The 9650-nt window shown below is 42.8% G+C and overlaps 1 protein-coding gene across 3 annotated transcripts in view; it reads left to right on the forward strand.

Moving 5' to 3' along the window:
* The window catches only part of RASGEF1B (RasGEF domain family member 1B), a 483692-nt gene extending 477303 nt beyond the window's left edge, over nt 1-6389 (forward strand). For all 3 annotated transcript variants that reach the window (XM_043906372.1, XM_043906373.1, XM_043906374.1), the window contains 3 exons: nt 364-487; nt 2287-2359; nt 4982-6389. In XM_043906372.1, the coding sequence (XP_043762307.1) occupies nt 364-487; nt 2287-2359; nt 4982-5006 (222 nt within the window). In that variant the 3' untranslated portion in view covers nt 5007-6389. The remainder of the gene's footprint in view (nt 1-363; nt 488-2286; nt 2360-4981) is intronic.
* Nucleotides 6390-9650: the final 3261 nt, after the last annotated feature.

A 9650-nucleotide genomic window follows, 5' to 3' on the forward strand; every position in this document is an offset into this window, starting at 1 on the left:
GTAGGCTGCAAAAATCTGAGCGCAGAGAACGAACCTCTCCACCAAGAGCAGAGAGGCCAGGCTATCTGAGCTTGATTCTGAAGTTCTCAAACCAAGTTTTCTCTTTCCTTGCTAATCTGTGAGAAGATAACAGTGATGAGTAGAATAAATTAGCTATACCGTTATTATTCTTATCCAGAGATATTTGAGTAACTTTTCACCACTACTTAAAAATATCAATAACTGATTTTTCTTAAATTAAGAAAATGATGTAGTTCAGAAGATTAGAAGCTAGAAGAGAACATTAAATGGAGTGGTTTCATCCAAGCTCATGATTTTTGACAACTGCCTTTCAATTCAACTTTCATTTTGATTCTTTTGTAGAAATTTTGGGAACTGGCCAAACAAGTGAGTGAATTCATGACGTGGAAACAAGTGGAGTGTCCATTTGAGAGGGACCGGAAGATCTTACAGTATCTGCTCACAGTACCAGTCTTCAGTGAAGACGGTGGGTAGCCTGTTAAGCCGTGACCGCTACCAGGATCTGTAGACCCTATGATCAGGAAATCAATGTATTAAGTGCTTGGTGTCTGGTTCCTTATGTAGTATGAAGCCTGTCTTCTGACCTGTTCCATCTTGAGTTTTCTGTTGCACAAAAAACTGTGTGATTTATCCCTAAAATATTTGAGTCAGGCACTCACTCACTATTCACCCACAAATAGTACATTTCTGGTTTAAACAAATTTTTATAATATTAGATCTGCAGAGCTTTGGGGCACAAATGGAAAGTTACTGAGGGATTTTTTTCCCCTTGTGCAGGCTTGCTTTAATGGAGAAAAAAGGTGTTTCATGACATGTTGATATTCAAGACAAACTTGAAAAACAAAGCAGTTGCTACCCGCTGCTATTTGTAAAACATAAACCATGGAAAGTCTTAACCTGTTAAAACATTAGGGACTTTGAGGCAGAAACAGTGATTGTGTACCAAAAAAACTGACAAGATATTTAAAGTTTGTAAAAGACTTGGGAATTGATTATATTACTCTATTATAGCCTAATATTATACAAATCAATTGCACTATTAACTGTTTCTCATGGTAGATTGATAGTGTTTATGATAATGACTAAAGAACATTTTGAATTAATAAGATCTATTCCAGAGAGGGGCTTGATTGTTATTAACCTCTGAAGACAGGATTAATACCAAGCTTTTAAAGCTTTGAAAATCTTTTTGACTTAAAGGGAAAAACATTAGAACAGTGAAAAATTGACCTAAAGACTCTAACTTTTTACCTGCTAAAAGGTCTTTTAAAAAGCTAACGGGGTCCAGGAGTCTTTTTAAAAGCTCTGGTGGCCCGGTGGCTAAGACTCTGTACTCGCAGTACAGAGGGCCTGGCTGCGATCCCTGGTGAGGGAACTGGGTCTCATGTGCCGCAGTGAAGACTGAAGATCCCGTGTGGCACAGCTCAGACACGGCACAGCCAAATAAATAAATCAATCCAGCAGAAAAGGCTCCCCATCCCATTCCCCCTTTTTGTAAAGAGTAGAAATGTGAGTGTATATTCCAGTCCTGTGACTTGCCTTTATTACCTTTTTTTTTGCCTCAAAAATTGTCTGAGTTACGGGCTTCCCTGGCGGCTCAGTGGTAAAGAATCTGCCTGCCAATGCAGGAGATACAGAGTCCAATCCCTGATCCGGAAAGATCCCACGTGCTGTGGAGCAACTAAGCCCGTGCTCCATAACTGTTGAGCCTGTGCTCTAGAGCCTGGGAACCGCAACTAGAGCCCACGTGCTGCAGCTGCTGAAGCCTTAGCATCCCAGAGCCCGTGCTCTGCAACAAGAGAAGCCAGCACAGTGAGCGCCCTCTCACTGCAACAGAGAGTTGCCCCCGATTGCTGCAGCTAGAGAAAAAGCCCACCCAGGCCAGCCAAAAATAAATAAATATAAATATATATATATATATAAAGAAGCTTTAAAAAAAAATAGAAAAAATAGAACCTGGGAGAAATGCTATGGTCATGTCAGACTTTGCATGTCTGACATATTATTAAATAATAATAATAACAAATTGTCTTAGTTAACCAAGTACTTTTTTGGTCTAGAGGCCCCTGGCGTTTTGTTGAGAGGGTCCAGCAGGGGCAAAGTGGTGTTCTGTGTTTCTAAAGCTTCCCAATGGTAATTCGATGTTTTAAAGAGTGTGCTTTGCTGTAGGGTTTGGCTGAGGTTGAATGGAGGATGAGTGGAGGTGGGTAATGTATCGGAAGAAGGCTTCAGCATTCATGCATTCTTCCTTTTGGTTGATTGTAGCTCTCTACTTGGCTTCCTATGAAAGTGAAGGACCTGAAAATCATATAGAGAAAGACAGATGGAAGTCCTTAAGGTGAGTCTCATTGCTTTTCATTGCTGTGCAAATCTAAACATGTTGGCCTTAAGTGAAAAAAGCCACGTGCTTGCTGTAGGAAGTCCCTGCCTGCGTGTTGCAAGCCCTCTCTGTAGCTTATCTCTTGTTTACTGAATCTTTGTGGCTCGAAATCTTCATTGCCATCCTTCAGTTTTATTGCTCTTTTTTTTTTTTTTTTTAAATACTGACAGATATACAGTGACTCTGCTGCTTTTTCTCTCCCAGTATTTTATGTGATGAGGAACTGAAATTTCCCCATGGTGTGTTAAAAAGGCCTCTGACACATTTTCTTCATCTAAAAGATAAGAATTGTTCTAACACTAAAATTTTATTTGACCTGAGATAAAAAAGACCAGTTGGTTCAGTAAATCTGAGAGTGTCACTTATTGCCTCTATCTTGGTCCCCTCTTTGGTTTGAGAGAGAGTTAGGACTTGAAATGTAATCTACAATCATTTCAAATTTAAACATTTTTTTATTCTATTAGTATTTTTGAACAAAACTAGGATAGATAAGTTTGTCTTTTAACCACTTGAGATGCTTTAGTGGTTGAAAGTAGCCCAGGATATGGAATTACTATAACCAAAATTGCTGTTTGTCAAATTTAAACATTTTTTTATTCTATTAGTATTTTTTAACAAAACTAGGGTAGATAAGTTTGTCTTTTAACCACTTGAGATGCGTTAGTGGGCGAAAGTAGCCCAGGATATGGAATTACTATAACCAAAATTGCTGTGTGTGCATTTTTACTGAGAGACTCTGGGAGCGTGTGCCTTTTGGTACCAGGCCCATTTTCTCTTCTTTCCAGAGTCATTTGGGAGCCTTCATTAAACTTGATCAGGGCTAGGTTTTATGAACCAGGGTAGCTAAGATATATTTGCTTTTGTGTGATTTTGTTTCAAAAGAAAATGTAGGCCTTCTTTGACCCTCTTGTAGAGGAGAGATAAGGTACAGAGGCGTTGGAATTATCATCATTAGAACAAATCATGGTAATAGGCAAAGGATTGGAGCGGTTTCTTCTTCGCCCTTCTGCTGTGTGAGCCCTTACGGTGAGCACCAGCTCCTTCCTCGTGTCTGCCGCAGCTCTGGACATGCTCTTGTGCTGTTGGGCAATGACATTGAGGCTATTGCAGATGTTGGGCAAGGCAGAGCACCCCCAAGGAGGATAAAAAAGAAGTATGCGATGGTTCTTGCAAAACCACACATGCCAAGTGGATACTAAGGCTCATTAAAAGCAGAGACATCATTTTGCCAACAAAGGTCCGTCTAGTCAAAGCTCTGGTTTTTCCAGTAGTCATGTGTGGCTGTGAGAGCTGGACCATAAAGAAGGCTGAGTGCTGAAGAATTGATGCTTTCAAATTGTGGTGTTGGAGAAGACTCTCGAGAGCCCCTTGGACTGCAAGATCAAACCCGTCAGTCCTAAAGGAAACCAGTCCTGAATATTCATTGGAAGGACTGATGCTGAAACTGAAGCACCAGCACTTTGGCCACCTGATGCGAAGAGCTGACTCATTGGAAAAGACCCTGATGCTGGGAAAGATTGAGGGCATGAGGAGAAGGGGATGACGGAGGATGAGATAGTTGGAAAGCATCACTCAATAGACATGAGTTTGAGCAAACTCCAGGAGATAGAGAAGGACAGGGGAGCCTCACACATTGCAGTCCATGGGGTCTTAAAGGGTTGGACACTACTTAGCAACTGAACAACAACAAATTCTCAAATGATGTACCTACTGGAACTAGCAGTTCTCCCAGAAAATCTGAAAGACTTCAGTGCTTAATATTTTTCTGTCCTTTTTTAAAATTTATTTTTAAATTATTTTTTATTATAGTTGATTTACAATATTGTGTTAGTTTCTGGTGTATAGCAAAGCAATTCGATTTTATATATGTGTACACGCACATGCATATATATAAATATCCTTTTTCAGATTTTTTATAGGTTATTACAAAATATTGAGTATAGGTCTTTGTTGTTTATTTTATATACGGTAGTGTGTATATGTTGGCTTCCTCTGTGACTCAGAGGTAAAGAATCTACCTGCAATGCAGGACATTCGAGTTTGATCCCTGGGTCAGGAAGATCCCCTGGAGAAGGAAATGGCAACCCACTCCAGTATTCTTGCCTGAAGAATCCCATGGACAGAGGAGCCTGATGGGCTACAGTCCAGAGGGTCACAGAGTCAGACATTACTGAGGCGACTTAGCGACCCTATATACTTTTATTACTTTAGAGATGTGGAGAAATTCCCAAACTTAAGTATAGCAAATCCCAGTGGATTAGTGACTTAGCATGCATGGACAGTGTGTGTATGTTACTCTAAAAGTCTTAATTTATCCCTCCCCCGCTTTCCCCTTTGGTAATCCTGCTTTGTTTTCTGTGTCTGTGAGTCCTTTTCTGTTTTGTCCATCAGTTCGTTTGCATCATTTTTTTAGATTCCTCATATGCGTAACATCACATGATATTTGTCTGACTTACTGTAAACTATTTAAAAATCGAGCTTCAAACACGGGAAAGACAAAACTAGTGCTAGGTGAGGATTTTCATCCTCCTTCAGATCATCTGCTGCCTTCCTTCTGATCGTGTCTTCTTCATTCCTCAGATCCAGCCTCCTGGGCAGAGTTTAACACATAGGCTGCTGGTCGCTGCTGTTGCTGCCGCCGCCGCTGCATCACATAGATCATCGAGGGGCTGGCCTTTGTGTTCGGGCCTCTTGTGCTACAAAAAAAAATCATGAAGTCCCTGCAAGCACGCTCCCTCAAGAGCAGATGGGGACCTTGCTCCCCGCAGCTGACAGATTGACTCAGATTCTGTGAGACTGAAATGTTCACTGAGGACACTTGAGAAAGAATCCTCTAAGGGTCCCAGCTCTGCAATGATTCATCTCCTGGAATTTCCATGTGAATCACAGCTCTGCACCTGGATGGAGCTTTCTTTTGTGTGTGTGTGTGTGTGTGTGTGTTTGTTTTTGTTTTTTTTTTAATTTGGTTCAACATTTGCTGCTAATGGGACTTGCCCCGCTGAGGGCTGGCTCTTAGGAAGCCCATGTTTCTTTGTTAACTTAAAAGAAAAAGGGAGAGAAGGGAGGGGAAGCAAGCCTTCCTTTTAGATCCCAAACTGCAGCTCAGTGGCGTTGCCCCGGAGGGATCAGGCTGGCTGGAAGCCAACCTCGGACTTAGTTTCCCTGAGCTCGGGCCGTGTTGTGAATTCCCCTCTTCCCTCTTCCTATGAGGTTTTGAGTTGGCTGCTGGTTAGCAAACTCCTTTTTACCCATATAAGTTATTTAATATAATAAGCTCAACACTGTGGTAGGAAAATAGCCACTAGGAAAAAAAAGGCAGAGTTTGTCATTGGACTGCGTAACGTTCTAGAACGACTGTTTTCTTTGCCCTTCTGAGCTGTTTACAACTGACCACTGTGTTCTACGGATGTATTTTTTTTAGTAGTATTTTTGTTACTTAGTTTTCCACAATGTGTATTATTTTTTCCTCTTGTAAATTTAAATTATCTGACTGTAAGGGTCTTGGGAGAAAAAAAACCCCGTGGTCTAATTACAATTTAATTTTTTAACAGTCTGTTATTTTTTCATTACCTTTTGGAATCTGTTGGCAACTGAACATGTAAACAGAAAACAAATTGGTAAAGTTACCCCCCGCCCCCTACCCACTAGAGCAGTGAACAAAACAAATGAGAAACATCTTGCTGTTAACTCAAGAGGTCGATCTAATTGTGAAATAGTTCACCTTGTTAAACATCTAAACAAATCTGTAGTTGCTCTGCAAACAGCCATTATATTTATTTACTCTAGGAGAATCTGTAGAGTAGTAAACTGTGCTAATGAAAAAAAAAACAAGACATCATGTTCAAAACAGAGATGTATTTGAAAACTTAATGACATGGTTTCAAAAAACAGAGCATGTCTGTATACTGCACGCCATCTCAGCAGACCGAAAATGTCTCTAAGCTGTCCTTTTACAACCATCAATATATTTGACACTCTGCGGCCTGGAGTTGTGATGCCTTTCTTTTCTTTAATGGATGGAATTGATGGGGGAGGTAGGGGTGGTGGGGGACTGGAGTCTCAGTCATTTGACTCAAGTGACTGGCTGGAAATGTGTCTTGTCCTTGGGGAAGTGGCCTTTAGAAGTATGTGTGTGGATCCTGACTTTCTTGAACCCAGTCTCGAAAACAGGAAAGTGGTAGTTGCTCAGTTGTGTCCCACTTTTTACGAACGCATGGACTGTAGCCCACCAGGCTCCTCTGTCAGTGGGATTCTCCAGGCAGGAATACTGGAGTGGGTGGCCATTCCCTTCTCCAGGAGATCTTCCCAACCCAGGGATCGAACCCGGGTCTCTTGCACTACAGGCAGATTCTTTAGCGCTGAGCCATCATTTAATAAGCATCACTTGCTAGACACTTCTGAATGTTTGGCATGGATCATCATCCCCACGCTTTTAGGTGTGGAAACAGGTGCCTCAGTAACGATGATGATTTGTTCAAGGCCATGTAGCTAATAAGAAATGCAAAGACTTGACCTAAACCTTCTAATTTCAGAGCCCAGACTTTAAACCACACTCTCCAGCCTTCTCAGACTTCAGTATCACCTTCAAGCTTTCGAGGAACACAGGGATCTTGTTGACTTGCAGGTGTGGGTTTTGTAGGTCTGGGGCAGGGTGCTGGGGATGCTGATGTTGCTGGCCCTAGAATCCGAAGAGCAGCAGGGCGCCCCACAGCTCTGCCTCCCAATCCCGTCACTGCCTTTCCCTGAACGCTGCATCTGCAGGTGTTGCCGTGACAGCACCAATGGCCATCTTTCAACCACTTACGTTGGGGGGGGGGGGGGTCTGCAAATGATGGGCTGCTGGCCAAATCTACTTTTATTGGAGCCACAAGGTGACAATTGTTGGAAAAAATTGAGAAAGAGTGTTTCACGATACATGAAAATGATATGAAATGCAAGTTTCCACTTCCATAAATGAAGTCTTTGGGATACAGACACACTCACTTGCTTACACACTTCCTCGCGGCTGCTTTTGGCTACCAACCAGGGTCTTATAGTTGCAACAGAGACAAAATGGCCCACAAAGCCTCAGATATTTACTCCCTGCCCTTTACAGAAAGAAAGTTTGCTGCTGACCTCGACTCTCTTAACTGGTTGTTCCGAGTATTACAATGAGTTTGCAAATATGCTCTAAGATGTTCTATTTAAGGCATTGCTGTTGTTATTCAGTTGCTAAGCTGTATCTGACTCTGCGACCCCACGGATGACAGTACACCAGGCTTCCCTGTCCTTCACCATCTCCCAGAGTTTGCTCAAACTCATGTCCCCTGAGTCAATGATGCCATTCAACCATCCCATCCTCCTCTGTCCTCACCCCCTTCTCCTGCCCTCAATCTTTCCCAGCATTAGGGTCTTTTCCAATGAGTCAGCTCTAATGAGTGGCATTAGATGTATAAATGGGGCTAGTGAACATTTTTTTTTCCTAAAGTGATAAGAGGCTTAACAAATTAGGGATTTTTAGAGATTATAAGGCTGTTTAAACAAAAACTCTTCACAGAAAGAGTTACCATTCTCATGCGTGTCTTTTGTTTTCACGCCCAGATAAGCCAGCCGTTTAAACTAGGAACTAACAGCCGAGGCAGTCATTCACCATCCTCCTCCGGGTGCCGCCCTCGGGTTTGGGTCTAGGTGCCTGGATCATGGCTGCGGCTGGATGGAAGTCTGGGTAAACACAAGTGTGAACGGCACCCCGTAGATGTGGATTCCGATGTGTTCTGTTCAGGCACGCCCTGCATTCCTCGGCTGCGGGCTCTGAGCTGAGGCCTCACGTCAATCTGAGTTGGGTGGGGAAGGAAGAGAGCCCCCTTTCAGGATTTGAAGTGTCCCTAGTGTTTGAGGACAAACCCCCTGTGTTTGAGGACACAGACCCAGGTTCCCCAGCGGTAGCCCGCCTGGCATCTAACAAAGAACATCATTGGAAAAGGGTTGCCTCGCGTCTGTCTTTGAAGGTTTTCAGCCTTCCCTCTCCACTGGCCCGGGCTCTGACACCCCTGCTGTTTCCTCTGGTACCTCTTGCACCTTCAGCACACTTGTGCTTCTTTCTGTTCTGCTGCCCGTTAGCCTCCTGCACGTAGAATCCCGAGAAAGCATGGCCCAGCCTTGGAAGCTGAGTCTCTCAACTGTGTAGGAATGTTCAGCTACAAACGATGGATGTGCTCTGCCTTCCACTTCGGTGCGTTCTGTTTACCCTGTGGCCTGTCTCAACAAAAGCCTCTGCCTCTATTCCAGACATGTCTTGCTATTCTGATGGAGAGTGGACCGCTGGGGATAGAAACGTGGGCTAGAAAAGCTGATTTTTGCGGGGGGTGGGGGTGGGGGGAGCTAACAGTTCAAAGGAATTCCTGAATTTGCTTCCTAGAGAAAAACGTGCTTAGTGACCTGGAAACTAACTAAACATATCGAACTCGAAGAGATTCTGATGACGACTCAATTAACTTTACCCTTAAGACATTTTGAAAAGGAAAGACTTTTGTCAGACCTGGGCTTCCAGAGTTTTAACAGAAAATTGGGGACTTCCTGGATAAGTCAAGCCAAAAACTTTTTTCTGGGTTTGAAAGTTTAGGCAATAGATTCAGTTCTCTGCTTCATGTCATCAAGATCACTTGACTCTACTCTGTGCTAAGAGAAGAGATGCTGGGATTTGAGATTCAGATATCCAAACGTTGCCTTTGTTAAAGGTTAGAGGCTTGTCATTTGAAACTAGTGAATAAGTCCGGATCCATGCAAAATAGACCCTAATTAAAAATCTGCCTTAATTCCGTACTTAAGAATCAACTTCTCCTAAAGGATGCATTTTTTTTTCCTTTACTTAATGCAATGAGGATGTTCACAGGTAGTCAGTTCCTTCTTTAGTGCTAGCAGGCTTCGGCAGGTTTAAACCCCACTCACAAGCCCGAACCCTCCTTCATTTCACTAAGATTTGATCTAATGAGAAATGAAACATCCCAAAGTGTGTACTCACATTCTGGATAGCATGAGATAGCAGTCTTAGAATATGCTTGTGCGTGATTCTCCAGGCAAGAATACTGGAGTGGAATACTGGAGTGGATTGCCATGCCCTCCTCCAGGGGATCTTCCCGACCCAGGGATCATCAAACCTGCATCTCTCTTGTCTCCTGCATTGGCAGGTGGGTTCTTTACCACTAGTGCCACCTGGGAAGCCCCAAAATATGGTTAGTTGTTAGCACACTTAAGTTTAAATGTGCACATA

The sequence above is a fragment of the Cervus elaphus genome, chromosome 6, assembly GCF_910594005.1.
Source record: "Cervus elaphus chromosome 6, mCerEla1.1, whole genome shotgun sequence".
Lineage (NCBI taxonomy): Eukaryota > Metazoa > Chordata > Mammalia > Artiodactyla > Cervidae > Cervus > Cervus elaphus.